The sequence below is a fragment of the Balaenoptera ricei genome, chromosome 8 (genome assembly GCF_028023285.1).
Source record: "Balaenoptera ricei isolate mBalRic1 chromosome 8, mBalRic1.hap2, whole genome shotgun sequence".
In the NCBI taxonomy this organism is placed as follows: Eukaryota; Metazoa; Chordata; class Mammalia; order Artiodactyla; family Balaenopteridae; genus Balaenoptera; species Balaenoptera ricei.
In genome coordinates this window covers 11476966-11493313 of record NC_082646.1, presented here as the reverse complement: position 1 = coordinate 11493313, position 16348 = coordinate 11476966, and the positions used below count along the sequence as shown (strand labels likewise).

The 16348-nt window shown below is 37.5% G+C and overlaps 1 protein-coding gene across 1 annotated transcript; it reads left to right on the top strand.

Moving 5' to 3' along the window:
* Window positions 1-5313: 5313 nt before the first annotated feature.
* On the top strand, window positions 5314-16099 carry SC5D (sterol-C5-desaturase). Its single transcript, XM_059930180.1, has 5 exons — window positions 5314-5412; window positions 11117-11334; window positions 12469-12601; window positions 14111-14211; window positions 14573-16099. Exons 2-5 carry the CDS (start codon window positions 11125-11127, stop codon window positions 15026-15028), a joined length of 900 nt encoding a protein of 299 aa, XP_059786163.1. The 5' UTR covers window positions 5314-5412; window positions 11117-11124; the 3' UTR covers window positions 15029-16099.
* Window positions 16100-16348: the final 249 nt, after the last annotated feature.

Sequence of the window (16348 nt, the reverse complement as noted above, 5' to 3'; positions counted from 1 at the left end):
GTTTCATTTTGTTCAAAGTGGAGACAAATAAAGACTCTTGCAAAGCAGATTGAATGCAGACTACTACTAGATTTGAAGGCTTTTAAACAATTCTCTAGTCTGCTCATCAGTGAATTCGGTACAGTTGCAGAATACAAAATTAATATACAGAAATCTGTTGCATCTCTATACACTAACAACAAACTATCAGAAAGAGAAATTAAGGAAAAGTCCCATTTACAACCACATCAAAAAGAATAAAACATCTAGGAATAAATCTAACTAATGAGGTAAAAGTCCTGTACTTGGCAAACTATACGATGCTGATGAAAGAAACTGAAGATGACACAAACAGATGGAAAGATATACTGTGTTCATGGATTAGAAGAATTAATATTGTAGTATTAATAATACTACTCAAGGTAACCTACAAATTCAATGCAATCTCTATCAAAATACTAATGGCATTTTTCAAAGAACTAGAACAAATAATTTTAAAATCTGTGTGGAAACACAAAAGACCCCAAATAGCCAAAACAATCTTGAGAAAAAAGAACAGAGCTGGAGGTATCATGCTCCTTGACTTCAGGCTATACCACAAAGCTACAGTAATCAAAACCATATAATACTGGCACAAAAACAGACACATAGATCAATGGAACAGAATAGAGAGCCCAGAAATAAACCCACACACCAGTGGTCAATTAATATATGACAAAGGAGGAAAGAACATACAATGGAGGAAAGACAGCCTCTTCAATAAGTGGTGCTGGGAAAACCAGACAGCTACATGTAAAAGAATGAAATTAGAGCATTCTCTAACACTATATACAAAAATAAACTCAAAATGGATTAAATCCCTAAATGTAAGGCCAGAAACCATAAAACTCCTAGAAGAAAACATCGTTAGAACACTCTTTGACATAAATCGTAGCATATTTTTTTGGATCTGTCTCCTAAGGCAAAGGAGACAAAAGCAGAAATAAACCAATGGGACCTAATTAAACTTAAAAGATTTTGCACAGCAAAGGAAACCATCAACAAAATGAAAAGAAAACCTCCTGAATGGGAGAAAATATTTGCAAATGATACAACCAATAAGGGGTTAATATCCAAAATATATATACAGCTCAAACAACTCAATATCAAAAAACAAACAACCTGGTTAAAAAAAGAACAGAAGACCCTGTATAGACATTTTTCCCAAAAAGGCATACAGATGGCCAACAGGCACATGAAAAGATGCTTAACGTTGCTAATCATCAGAGAAATGCAAATCAAAACCACAGTGAGATATCACCTCACACCTGTCAGAATGGCTATCATCAAAAAGACCACAAATAACAAATGTTGGCAAGGATGTAGAGAAAGGGAACGCTTGTGCACTGCTGGCAGGAATGTAAATTGGTACAGCCACTTGAAAACCAGTATGGAGGTTCCTCAAAAAACTAAAAATAGAACCACCATACCATCCAGCAATTCTACTCCTGGGTATAAATCTGAAGAAAACAAAAACACTAATTAGAAAAAATACATGTATCCCAATGTTCACAGCAGCATTATTTACAACAGCCAAGATACGGAAGCAGTCTAAGTGTCCATCAACAGATGAATGGATAAAGAAGATATGATACACACACACACACACTGGAATACTACTCAGCCATAAAAAAAAAGAAATGTTCCCATTTGCAACAACATGGATGGACCTGAAGGGTATTATGCTTAATGAAATAAGTCAGAAAAAGACAAATATTGTATGTTATCACTTATATATGGAATCTAAAAAATAAAACAAACTAGTGGATATCACAAAAAAGAAACAGACTGTTATAGGGAACAAACTAGAGGTTACCAATGGGGAGAAGAAAGAGGGGCAAGATAGCGGTATGGAATTAAGAGGTACAAACTACTATGTACAAAATAAAGAAGCTACAGGGATATATTGTACAGCACAGGTAATATAGCCAATATTTCTCATAACTTTAAATGGGGTATAATCTATAAAAATTTTGAATCATCATGTTGTATACCTGAAGCTAATATAATAATATTGGGGCTCTTGCATGTTACCACTACACCAGCAGTGCTGATGTAAACCACTATAATATGATAAATCAACTGCATCACAATTAAAAAAAAAAGAATTGACACAAGGGTTAGAATTAGCAAACAAGAATATTAAAGTAGTCATTATAACTATGACACACACACACACACACACACACACAAAAGAAAGGTAAAGTAGAGACATGGAAGATAAACAGTGCTGCCCAACAGAATTTTCAATGATGATGGAAATGTTCGATCCCTACAGGATCCAGTATGATAGCCAAGAGCCACAAGTGGCCAGTGAGCCCTCGAAATCTGCCTAGTGCAACTGAGGAACTGAATTTGTTATTTTTTAACTTATTTAAATTTAAGCACACATAGCTAGCCTCTACCATATTTGACATCACAACACTAGAAGGTCTAGGAAAAAAATATCATCATTGGGAGGCTCTCAGGGGAATAATGGTTCCTTTTCCTCTTAGATTAGGATGATTAAATCTTATCAAAACTAAGCTTGCACAACCAAAAGTAAACTTAACGTCACTGACTTTACTTCTTTACCAATCATTCTATCCGTGTTTTTGTACTAAACAATTCTATACATATGCTTACTGCTGCTAATATTACTGTAATTGTTGTTGCTGCCGCTGTTCTTCTTCCTTTACACCTCCTTCTTGGGCATAAGGGATACCACAGTGCAGAAATATGAGAAGCCATGGTACATATTATCCTAAGCATTCCAGAGCTTTCAATATGCTCTGCAGTAGTACTTCACAGAGCATTGAGTACAAAGGTCTTTTCTTAGCAGGCATGCAAGAAATGCTTTTGACAATAAAAATCTGAGAAGACAACACCTGAGAAAAAGATTGACTCAATAAGTAACGCTCTAGTTTGTTTCTAATTAGGCAAAACCATTTCAGTAAAAAAACGAAATTGAGGCATGCTCTCCACTGTGGACAACAGAAGTCAGAGGGGAAAAAAACGTACAAGAAACGTCTTCCTAATATGATGAGATATTTCAGATACACAGAAGATATATGTTCTGTGTATCTGATGTTAAAAATTATGAGGCAGTAGAATTCCTATTATGGGAGATAATTTTTTTAAGGTCTAAATTTAGTTAATTTTAGTATTAATTTCTTGTCAACAGTTCTGGGTTACTTATAATTAATGTGATTCTATGCATATAATGTATTTATTTATTTTTTTAATTGAAGTACAGTTGATGTACAATATTATATGTTATAGGTGTACAATATTGTGATTCGTGATTTTTAAAGGTTATACTTCATTTATCGTTATTATAAATATTGGCTATATTCCTTGCATTGTACAATATATCCTTGTAGCTTATTTTATACATAATAATTTATACCTCTCAATCCCTTACATGGGAGATAATTTTTAAATACTTCATCAAAAAACCACTCTGGAATGTTTACCTTAACTATTAGTAAAGGAAATAGCAGTAGTATGATCAGAAAACCAACAAGTATTTTACTGAGGAGGGGGAGATAAATACTTAATGTAAAATTTAAACATGCCTGGATAATGTGATGAAGACATTTCTAAAATTGAGAAGGAAATAAATATACAACAAAATGCACATATCTTTAAAATTTCTCTAGACTTTTATTACCACCTGACCCACACCCAATTCAATGTGTATTTTATGAGCATTCATCCTTAACTGGTCTTTCTGAAGAATTCTTCTTAGTTTTCATAGAAACAACAATTATTTTTCTTGGCAGACTCAAATTTTATCAATTTATGTAATTTAATTTCCCAACCTTTCATAAATCTATCAATTTTTGTAACATAATTTCCCAATCTTTCAAGAGAAGTCTGTTATTTTTTTTAATCTGAAGTTAATTCAAGTAAAGGGGATAAATATACTTGTAGACTAACCAACCACGCAGGCGAGCTTTACCCTACAGCAATCACAAATCTGGAAACTTTGTACTAGGTAAACACCTTTAAACCACATTTTAATTTTCCCCAGAAATGAACGTAAAAATCTTAATCTCAAAAACTAAAGTATGCAATAAGAACAATAACAAAGGAAACAAAAGTGAAGAAATGTGAATTAGAAAGTAGGAGGTAATTTTACAATACATACAAATATCAAGCCATTATATTGTACATCTGAAACTAATATATGTTAATTTAAAAAAAGAAAATAGGAGGCAAGCCACAGATATTTAAAACAATACTCATATAAAAGGTTTTCATGATTAGAGTCTAATAATTTCTCCTCTTACACTGCAGCACTTTTGGTGATCCTATAAGGAAACAAATAATCTTCTCTAAAGTTAGTCATCTCTCACTTTCCGGTATTTTCTTCTATCTATCACTCTAGAGGGAACAAAATCAAAGGACTTTCTTCGGATTTTCTTCTGATGGTCAAATTCACTAGAACAGTGGTTCCCAAACTTTATCAAACATGGGAATCAATCCAGGGTTTGTTAAACCCAGCTTCCTGGGGTCCTCCCAGAGCTTCTAATCTAGCAGGTCCGAGGTGGCTCCCAAGAACTTGTGTTTCCAGGAAACTCTAAATTTGTTGGACACTGCTGGTTGGACTTTGAGAACCACTCCTCTGAGGCTTCCAGAAAGGTTTATTTACAAGTGTGACCACTGCAATTCATATTTAGAAAAGCTAACAACGACAAAAATAAAAACCACACACGCGCGCAAAAGCAAACCTCTAGGAATCTACAGATACTCCCGTTTAGTCTGCATAGATCTGCTTTATCTGTACTACGAAAAGGTTTCTGGCATTTCAACACCTACCTAAACTGGTTCAGCCAAATTCTAGCCATTCAGTGTTATAGAAAAGAGCAGGCTGGGGTTGAGAAATACGTATTACCAAGTTGTCTAACAAGTATTGGCGCCTCCTTCTCTTAAGTAGAAAATGCTTCCAACATGCATTTCAAAAGAAGTATCATCTAGTTTCCTCAAGGCAGAGCAAGGATTGTTTGCATAAATAACGTAAACCTGCTCCGTACAAGACTTTGAGCTACACACACCAGCGCCAGTGAAAAAGCAAAGAAACAAATACAACCTGAAACTCCACCCTGCACCACCTTAGTACCTAAATCAGGTCCTCTCCTCTCTTCAGTCCCTGGGAACGAAGGGGGCGTGTTGGAGCGCGCGGCGCCCACGTGACCGCCGAGAGCCCCTCGCGGCCAAGTCACGCGATCTGCCGTCATATCGGCTTATGCCGCCGGCCTCTGATTGGTTGGCGGCGCCGGTCGCCCCGAGCGTGGGGTCAGGCTACGCCCTTCCAGACCTTGCCTGCTTGCTGACAGACGCGGTCCAGCAGCTGGAGCAGCTGGGGCCCCGCAGGAATCGAGTCGGCAGCCGGCGGCGGACCCTCTCTAGGTAGGGATGACAGGGGGGCGGGGAAAGGAGGGAATACACCTGAGCTGGAAGCGAGAGAAGAGGAGGAAAAGGGGGTGGAGAGACTAAGGCAAGACGCAGGTGGGGAAGTTGAGAGTGCGTCTGCCCCCTTCTTCAGCTTCCCGCAGGCGTTCGTTGGCTGTCTCCTAGATGTAAGGCACTACGCAGACTCTGGGGTTCTGTCTGCGAAACTTGACCTGAGGACTCCTGCGCTGACCGTTAGCAGAGACGGCCAGGTAGCCGGGTGTCCTGAAAACAATTGGCTAGACGGCGGCTGTGATGGGGAGCGTGCGGGGCGCAGGGCACGCGCGCTGGCCGGGGCTGGCGGGAGGCTGGTTGCCGCCAGAGACCTCCAGATTAGGGGCCTCTGCCCGCACAGAGGCGGGGTATGTCAGGGCACAGGGAGAGGTGAAAGAAACAGACATGTGTACGGGCCTGAAAAAAATGAAATGTTTGATGTTGGCTATTGGGGATCTCTTATCCAAGGCAAGTTTGTCCACTGAACACTAATAAAGCATTTTGCGACGGATTTCCCTCTGTTCTTGGGGGGATTTTTTTTTTTCTTTCAAGCAGCAAAGGAATTAGGTTGAAGCAAGCCCCAGTTACAGCAGTGTAATTAGGATGGAGGGACAAGCCACGGTTTGAGAAGACAAGAAGGGAAGGGAAATAATCTATTAGTTTAGCATCCTAATAGGAAGAATTATGTCTGCTAGCATCCCTGTGTAACAGCAGAGCAAATTTGGAGGTGGTATAGGAGATAGTTTACAAACTGGAAAGTTTGTGGTAGCCAAACCACCTGTCTTTATATCACCTGTAGGTGATATAACTTTATAACTACCTGTAGGGTTACCTGTCTTTATATCACCATTGATTTTTTTCTTTTTAAGTTTCTAATGATAGGCACCTAAAAATAAATACATGACCCTTGCTCGTTTACAGAGTGCTTTCCCATTCATTATGTAATATAATTAACATGGGATAATCAGAATTCCGCATCTGTATGCCTATACCTAGATATTACAATGTAGCAGCTAGGAGAACAGGCTCTGGAATATACATCCCAGCTGTTACTTGTTATTTGTTACTGTTACATTAGTTAACAACTTATTTAAATATTCCTGCCTTCATTTTCCCTATCTTTAAAATGGGGGTTATAGAAGTATCTACCTCATAGAGTTGTGAGAATCAAGCGAGGTGATACATACAAAGTGCTTTTTAAGTAATACCTGGTTGTCAATAAATGTTAGCTATTATACTAACAGTATATTATCTATACTTTTAAAGTAAAGCAGAATGACTCAAGTCATTTTAAGCCTAATTGTATTTTGTTGATAACTATGTTTTAAGAAAAGGTTTCTTTGTTTCAGCCAAAGTAAAATAATGTAAGTTTCTATTTGTTAGGGGTACTTAACTTAGGGTCTGTAGAGCCCCTGACTTTAGTGGATATAAACCCTTTAAAATTATATGCAAAATGGGCTTCCCTGGTGGCGCAGTGGTTGAGAATCCGCCTGCCAATGCAGGGGACACAGGTTCGAGCCCTGGTCCCAGAAGATCCCACATGCCGTGGAGCAACTAAGCCCATGTGCCACAACTACTGAGCCTGTGCTCTAGAGCCCATGAACCACAACTACTGAGCCCACGTGCCTCAACTACTGAAGCCTGCACGCTCTAGGGCCTGCGTGCCGCAACTACTGAGCCCACATGCTGCAACTACTGAAGCCCGTGCACCTAGAGCCCATGCTTCACAACTACAACAAGAGAAGCCACCACAATGCATAGCCCGAGCACTGCAACAAAGAGTAGCCCCCGCTCGCCGCAACCAGAGAAAGCCCACGCACAGCAACAAAGACCAACGCAGCCAAAAAATTAAAAATTAAAAAAAAAAATTCTGTGCAAAAGTATGTGAGCTTGTAGAGTCATTGCGAATTTAAAAATTTAAGGAGCTGAAGAGATACTAATGAAGAAGCAGTAGAACTTGGTTCAAGTCTGTGGATTTTGCAACTAGCCAGGGAGTGACTGAATCCCTTCTCCAGCATTTGTTTACTTGATGACTCTGGGAATTTTCTTATAAGACAAGAATAATGCTAGTACCTGACTTTTAGGGTATATCTTGAGAGTGTTAAATGAGTTAATATTTACAGTACCTCATATACAGTAAATATTGATATTAGAAATGAACTTATTTCTTTAAAACATCAAATGACATCTTTTTCTACTATAGGTTAAAGTGATTTTGACCCAGCTTTGGTTCCTGTAACAGTAGTAGTAATAGCTCCTATTTGTTGATGAGCTTCCCTGTGTCAGATAGTACCACACCACTATGTACTTCGTCTCTAAATCTTAGAACAATTCTGTAAAGTAGATATGCTTTCTCCATTTCACAGATGTGGGTTTGAATATAAACTTCAAAATTGAATTGCAGTTTTGAAATCATAATTGTTAGTGATTTCAAACTTTTTTTATGTTAGATGTCAGAAATTACAGCAGTATATTTGTGAGTACCTAATTACTACATCACACAGATAGAATTAATTGAAACCAAAATCTGAAAACACTTAAAAACAGGTTTCATCTCACAGTATCTCAACTGCCTCCAGATGGACGGAGGTTCATTCCCTCCTCCCTTCTAGGTGCTGGTTTACTGTCACAGCAGTTATGTACAGGGCATATGCAAATCAACACAACTCGCATGGTCTTCAGTTAAAAGCAAAATTAAAGAGTTTTTTATGATTAAGGACTGAGATCTTATTAAAGTTTTCACTTACATCGGATATTAAAGGTTGAATAAAGAAGATTCATGGTTAATGTTTGAGTTATTTTTGGCTACACGGTGCTGTCCCAAATACTATATGGAATTATGGCTGTTGGCACTATAGGTAACATGCAAGACTAGTTCACCAACTCTTACCAACCTTTAGTGGTATAGCAATATTATTTTGAATTGTTGGGTTCTTCTTCATTGTTTATGTTTCTGGTATTACTTTATGTACGTGACCTGCTGCTGCATCCCTTATGGCTTCAACTGTTGCGATACTACTAGGCTCCTTTTTGAACTTCAGATTCATATTTGCATGTAGTCTACTGCTTTCGCCTAGGAGCCCAGATGAGCCACAGCAATTAGACTTAAGACCCAAACTAGGGACTTCCCTGGTGGCACAGTGGTTAAGAATCTGCCTGCCAATGCATGGGACACGGGTTCGAGCCCTGGTCAGGGAAGATCCCACAGGCCACGGAGCAACTAAGCCTGTGCACCGCAACTACTGAGCCCACGTGCCACAACTGTTGAAGCCCATGCACCTAGAGCCCCTGCTCCACAGCAGGAGGAGCCACCGCAATGAGAAGCCCGTGCACCGCAATGAAGAGTAGCCCCCGCTCGCCGCAACTAAAGAAAGCCCACGCGCAGCAACGAAGACCCAACTCAGCCAAAATAAATAAATTAATTAATTAAATTTTTTTTAAAAAGACCCAAACTGAACCCATCATTCCTCGCACCCTCAAAGTCCCTGTTACACCCAAGTCTGCTAGCTCCACAGTGTTCCCTATTTTGATTATCATAGCATCACCATCCATTCAGGCAAGGTAAAATCTCACAATCAACATAGATTTCTTTCTTTCTTTTTTTTAATTGAAGTATAGTTGATTTACAATGTTTTGTTAGTTTCTGGTGTACAGCAAAGTGATTTAGTTATACATATGTATATTCTTTTTCATATTCTTTTCCATTATGGTTTATTACAGGATATTGAATATAGTTCCCTGTGCTATACAGTAGGAGCTTGTTGTTTATCCATTCTATATATAATAGTTTGCATCTGCTAGTACCAAATTCCCACTAGATTTTTTCTTCTTTCACACTCCAGTATCTAATCAGTTATCAAGTCCCATGGGTTATCTTACTTGCTAAGTCTCTGATGAATGTGTCTATTCTCACAGCTATTGCCTGAGGTCAGGCGGTCATCTTCTCTAAGTTAGTCTACCTCAGGAGCAACCTAGACTCCCTGCTTCCCATCAGTACGATATATTCCTAATGGGCCACATCCCTTGAACCATGAATGGACCATGCCCTTTCCATGCCTTTGCAGTTGTTATTTCTACTTGAAATAGCTATTCCTAACCTTATTTTTTTTTCTGGTAATGTCCTTCAAAGCCCAAATCAAAATTCTTCACTATACAGCCTTCTGTTGTAAGCTGAGGTAGTTGTGTTGTCTTTTCTGATTTCACACAATTTGCATATATATACCTTTATTATAGCATTTGTCATATTGATGTAACTATTCATTTCTGTAGTTGCCTTACCTTGAAGGTGGATTTAGACTGTATCTTTTTAATCTTTGTATGCTCATCACCTAGTGCAGTGCTTGATACTTAATTGTTGTTTGAGTGAATTAGCAATACATGATGAAGGATGTATGTCAATATCTGCATTAGTTGATTAAAAATTTCTTTCCATGTCAATGTGAGAAAAAATGCTTGCAACTCATATCACAAACAAGGGGCTAAACACCCTAATAAATAAAGAGCTTCTAGAATTTGATTTTAAGAGACTAAAAACCCAGTGGCAATTTTCAGACTGGTTTTTTGTTATTGTTGTTGTTGTTCAAAAGTTTTAATTATAGATGAGAGGTGTTTGGAATACAGGACACATTTCCCACTACAAACAGTGCAGTGAAGAAGGAGGAAGTAGATCATAAATGATAAGAGTCAGTGGTCAGCTCACAGAAGCTGACCATGAAGTTGTGGAACTAGATTCAGGATCATGAATATAGAATCGACTAAAGTTTTTCAAAGTTTAAGCATCTGGAACAGGAGTTGGCAAACTTTCCTTTTAAAGGGCTAGATAATAAACATTTTAGGCTTTGTGAGCCATGCTGTCTATTGCTGTGACTCAGCGTTGACTTTGTAGTACAGAGAAGCAGCCATAGACAACATAGACACATCTGGACATAGCTGTGTTCCAACACAGCTTCTTTACAGAAACAGGCCCTGGGTTCGGCCCATGGGCCACAGTTTGCCAGCCCCTGACTGGGGTGGCGAGGAGGGGGAGGTGAGGAATAAATGTATTCTAGTTGTCACTGCCAAGAATACATCTCCCTTTGTTCTGTCAATGAGAGTTAGGGTTAGTCACGAGAATAGATAGTCCCTGACTTCTTTGGTTACAGTCACAGAATAGATACCTTTTAGGGAATTCATCTTAAGTCTCAGCATTGAAGCAAAAATCTCTGAAATATGAGTCCTTTTAGGAGAAAGATGCTGCTGAAACTTGCAGCTGAAGGAGTAAACCATTTGCCTGAGTACCTAGTGCCCTGTGTTCCACATCTTTACTATTGGCCATGTTTACTCTTGCCATATCCTATGGCAATAGGACATGGTGGAAGAGAACACTAAGGTGCAATTAGATCTTGACTTATGCTACCTTTCAGCTTGACCTTGGAGAAGAAACTTCCTGGGCCTCAGTTTCTCTAACTGAACTTCAGTGTCGCTATGTATTATATCAAGAGACTGAACTAGAGATGACATTGAAGATCCTTCTGGCTCTAGAGATGGCATTTAGTGAATTCTGGTAGCAGCAGACTTGTACTACATATACTTATGAAGGCAGGAACTTCATATATAGTGTTTCTGAAAATTTTTTGCTTTGAGAAATGTCAACATGGGTAAATAATTGTTGTACATGTTTATCCTTTAGGGGCTAAGATGGATCTTGTACTCAATGCTGCAGATTATTATTTTTTTACACCATACATATATCCAGCCACATGGCCAGAGGACAGCATCTTCCGACAAGCTGTCAGTCTCCTGATTATAACAAATCTCGGTGCTTATATCCTTTATTTCTTATTCGCAACGCTGAGTTATTATTTTGTCTATGATCATTCATTAATGAAACACCCACAATTTTTAAAGGTAAGTGATTTTCTTACCTATTTTTTAATTATTACAGTAAAAATGACAATGTGTATTTGTGAGATTTTCAGATTAAACTGGTTTTAATCTTTTTAGAGTTTCTGAAAACAGCCCCAAATGGGTTAGATATTTTTGGAAAGGCTAATCCCCTCTCTGTTTTCTTTAATTTAAACGGATAAGTAAGCTGTACTTTTTTTTTTTTTAAGTTTTTTTTGAGGTTTTTTTTTTTTAATTTATTTTTGGCTGCATTGGGTCTTCGTTGCTGCACGCGGGCTTTCTCTAGTTGCGGCGAGCGGGGGCTACTGTTAGTTGTGGTGCGCTGGCTTCGCATTGTGGTGGCTTCTCTTGTTGCAGAGCACGGGCTCTAGGCACGTGGGCTTCAGTAGTTGTGGCACACGGGCTCAGTAGTTGTGGCTTGTGGGCTCTAGAGCTCAGGCTCAGTAGTTGTGGCGCACGGGCTTAGTTGCTCTGCGGCGTGTGGGATCTTCCCGGACCAGGGCTCGAACCCGTGTCCCCTGCATTGGCAGGCGGATTCTTAACCACTGCGCCACCAGGGAAGCCCCTACTTTTTTTTTTTTTTTTTAACTGTAAGCCTGGTCTTGCTAGATACATAGACAAGAATTTCTTTGCTGATAGTAATGAATAAATAAATGTATACATTTGTGTAATTGTTTTGATATTTGACTTTCACAAACTGAAATTTGCTTTTACTATGTATATATTTTTTGACCAGATAATCCAAACTCAGTAGATTCAGACTTGTGTACAATCACTTTTCTATTTCAGTTATTTGTATTTGTCAGTCACTACAAGGACTGAAAAAAAATAGAGAGGGTTGGGTATGAAAGTTAATTATGAAAGAAATGATTATTCTCTAAATAGAACTTTGGAATAGAGATTTTGTGGGAAGGAAAAAAAGTTTCAGAATTTAAAATATTTGTTGCATTTGCTTCCTACAAAAGAAATGTTTTTCTTACACACCCACGCCCACATAGTAACACTTCAGTAGAAGCAATTTGGAGGTAAGCTCCTTCATATAAAAGAGATTTTAAAAATCCAGTCCAGAACAATTTTATGCTAGTTTTGTTTACCATAGATTTTATGGTTTGTAAGTATTGGAAACTTCATTTTCAGAACCAAGTCTATCGAGAGATTATGCATTCTGTCCAGTCAGTGCCATGGATAAGCATCCCCACGGTCTCAGTGTTCCTGCTAGAGGTGAGAGGTTACAGCAAACTATATGACAGCGTAGAGGAGTTTCCATACGGTGAGTATATAGTGTAAATGTCGGGAACAGATGGGTTTCTCTAAAGAACCAAATCTGCTTCTTTAAAGTCTTTGCTGTAGATGAAATTGTGCCCAGGGGAAGATTGGCATGATCAGAGCTAGAGCCTTGAATTTGTTTCCTATTATCTTTATTGAATTCAAACATCTGACAAAAAAGCTCAAGTAGTACATGATATTTATAAAAAATCAGAAAACACCGATTTTTTAAAAAAAAATCCATCATTCTGCTACCTGGAAACTGTAACTCTTTTGATGTATATTCTTTCACTTTTCTATGCCTGTAATACTTCGTTATTTACATTACAAAATTGAAACCCTTACTATGCATACTGGTTTGAACTCTGATTTTTTTCTCTTAGCAGTGTTTATGCCCATATTTTCATGTCAATAAATATTGACATTATACAGTATATATTTATAGTATTGCATTGTATAGATATCCATAGTTTATTTAAATGATCCATAATTTTTAGACCTTTAGATTGTTCTTGGTTTTCTATTATAAACAGTACTACAGTGACTAAACTAAAATTTTGTGAAATTCTGGAATTATTTCATCAAGATACATTTCTAGTATCTAGTATTAGAAAGTAAGAATCATAGTTAACATTTATTGTTGATATGTACCAGCTTCAGTTCTAAGCTTTTCACGTGTTACCAATCCATTTTATTCTATTAATTCTATGAGGTAGGCACTATTATGATGCTCCTTTTATAGGTGAGTAAATTAAGTGTACAGAGAATTTCAGTAACTTGCCAAGCTCACTTAACAAATAAGTGGTGGATCTGGGACTGGAATCCAAGCTTGCTGGTGTCAGCACCCCTGCTCTCTAAGTAAGAGGTTAGCTATTTAAAGGAGGGAACAAAAATTACACACCAGGGTGCTGAATTGGCTCAGCCTTGGAAAGTGGATCAAAATATGAATAAAAATAAAAGGAGAGAGGGCATTCTAGATAGTTTGAGTAAAAGTATAGAGGTAAGACTTTGAAGATGTTGGGAGGATATTGAGTGAACCAGCCTGGTTAGTACACGAGCATATGAGGTTGGAAAGATCAGAAGGGGTTGGGTTATGGAGTAAATGCTAGGCTTACAGTATTTCAAGGGAAAATAAAATTCTAAGCAGGGGAGGTAATATGTAAAGATATGTTTTATGAAGATTAATATGAAGAAAAAATAAATAGCATTATTCTCCAGCATTTAAATGATAAAGATGCCATAGGGGTTTACTCTTTCTGTTTCATAAATATCCTCATAGTTTAATGAAGAAATATTGTAGGTGGGACGCTTCAAATTTTTATGAGAGGGAAATGAGCAGATCCCAGAGAGTCAAGGGAGATGGAGGTTGTGATGTACTGAATTAACCAAAGCAGATAGTTAACAGGGTTTAGGTCTAGGATCAAATTTTGTCTTCTTAGATGGACATGTCAAAAGTAAACTCTGATCCTTGGAGCTGAATCTTGATTCTGCCATATCCTGTTGTCTCTTGTAGGCTGGTTTCGGTTAATTGCTAGTGTACTGTCCTTTCTCTTTTTCACTGACATGCTGATCTACTGGATTCACAGAGGCCTTCATCATAGACTTGTATATAAGGTAATAAGGTAGAGTCATTTGTAGGGGAAGAGAGAAAATACACATTTCAGCAATGTATAATTATAAATCCTGTCTCTGTTTTCAAGAATTTCTTCTAACTTATTAAATACCTAAGTAGCCTTAGTCATGACAGGTACAAGGTACATTTTGTTTGTATCCTTCTTTATGGGTCTGGAGGGGCTGTGTTAAAATCTTACTGTCTTGGGGTAAAGAAGAGGAGGGAATTTTATAAAGTAATTGGCTAAATTCAAAGGGATTTTTTTAGTTAGGTCATTTCTCACACCATGAGCATGAAAAGCTAAGTCAGTTGTTGCACTGGGTAAAGCCTGTGGCATTAATGTGGTCTTCTTTTCTTCTGTAGCACTTACACAAACCTCATCATATCTGGAAGATTCCAACTCCATTTGCAAGTCATGCTTTTCATCCTCTGGATGGTTTCCTTCAGGGTCTACCTTACCACATATACCCATTTATCTTCCCATTACACAAGGTAGTTTATTTAGGTTTGTACGTCCTGGTCAATATCTGGACAATTTCTATTCATGATGGTGATTTTCGTGTTCCCCATATCTTCAGGCCATTTATTAATGGCTCAGCTCATCATACAGACCACCACATGCTCTTTGACTATAACTATGGACAGTATTTCACATTGTGGGATAGAATTGGAGGCTCATTCAAAAATCCCTCCTCCTTTGAAGGGAACGGACCACTTAATTATGTGAAGAAGATGACAGAAGAAAAGCGCAACAGCCATACAGTAAGTGGTTGTAACAATGAAAAATTACTCAATGGAGACTTTACAAAGGCTGAGTAGATTATTGCCCAATTATTAAATATTTTTAACCAAGGAAAATAATCTACAGCCAGGACGCATAGCAAGTGAAAATCAGTATTATGGGTACAGGTGAGGAACGACCATAATGGTAGAACAAGGGAACATGCCTTGAGCACCATGACTTTAACCTCGTGCTCAAAATACTGAATGTTGGTCTAAGGGAGAAGTTGTGTCTTTCCAGCCAGTAGATCTGTAATTTGTATAGCCTCAACAACAGTTTTTTAAAAGGTAGAGGATAAATTATTGAGGGGACTAGGTTATGTCCTTTTGCCTTAATTCATCCATATTCATTAAGTAAAATTCATTGTGCTTAATGATATCAAGACTATACACCATAACAAAGAAGTACTAATATGAAGATGGTTCCTTGTTTCAGGAATGATTAAGTACTCAGAATTGGTATGGTAACATCTACTTGTACTTTGTGGAAGTGGAAAAATCAGTGTGAAAAAAAATCGTGATATAATGTATTAGTAGCTCAGTGACCTGATTAATAGCAGGTGTTATAAGATTATTGTCTTCCTACACATAGAAAACTTATTCTCTGGAGACATTGTCAACTGTTGTGTTTTACTGATGAACAAATAAACTGGAATTTTAGAAGATATTCATACTACCATGATTTAATACAGATCTGGGATTATTTAAAGATTTTGATGGTTATTGTTTTCAACCATTATTTAATAAGTGTAAAATTATATGACCCTGATTATATTTAGAAAGGGAAATTTGATGCCCAAATAATATATTAGACACCATTGGTTTTTTAATTAAATTGATGCACTGCACTTTTGGTATGTTTCAAAGTTACAATCCTGTGATTTTCTATAAAAGGAAATAATTGCCAAATATTTAGGCCTATCACTGAAGATTAGTTTTGAAATCTTATTTCCCCTCCTCTTTCTTCATTTTTCCCCACTCCCTCTGCAAAAAGATTTAACAAATACTTTCATAAAGAAATGTCATGTGTTGTAACATAAATATGTTGGGAAAACATGGTTTCCAAAGGCATTCTCTAAGCTGTTTATGTAAAATCAATAAAAGTTGATTATGACTATTATTAAAGTGTATCAGTTAAATAATGTAACAGCACAAAGTATTCTTTACAAATTTTATGTCAATCTGAAACCACAGAAATGATGTGGGTTGTCAAAACTTTTAGAATATCTCCAAATGTTTGATATCAAGGGGAGAAAGAGAGAAGGGAGTATCACTGTCTTTTTATATTTCACATCTTTTATTAGATTTGAGTGTTTTAGCAAGAGACCAGTCATAAAAGTTAATGCTTGGAATCCAGAA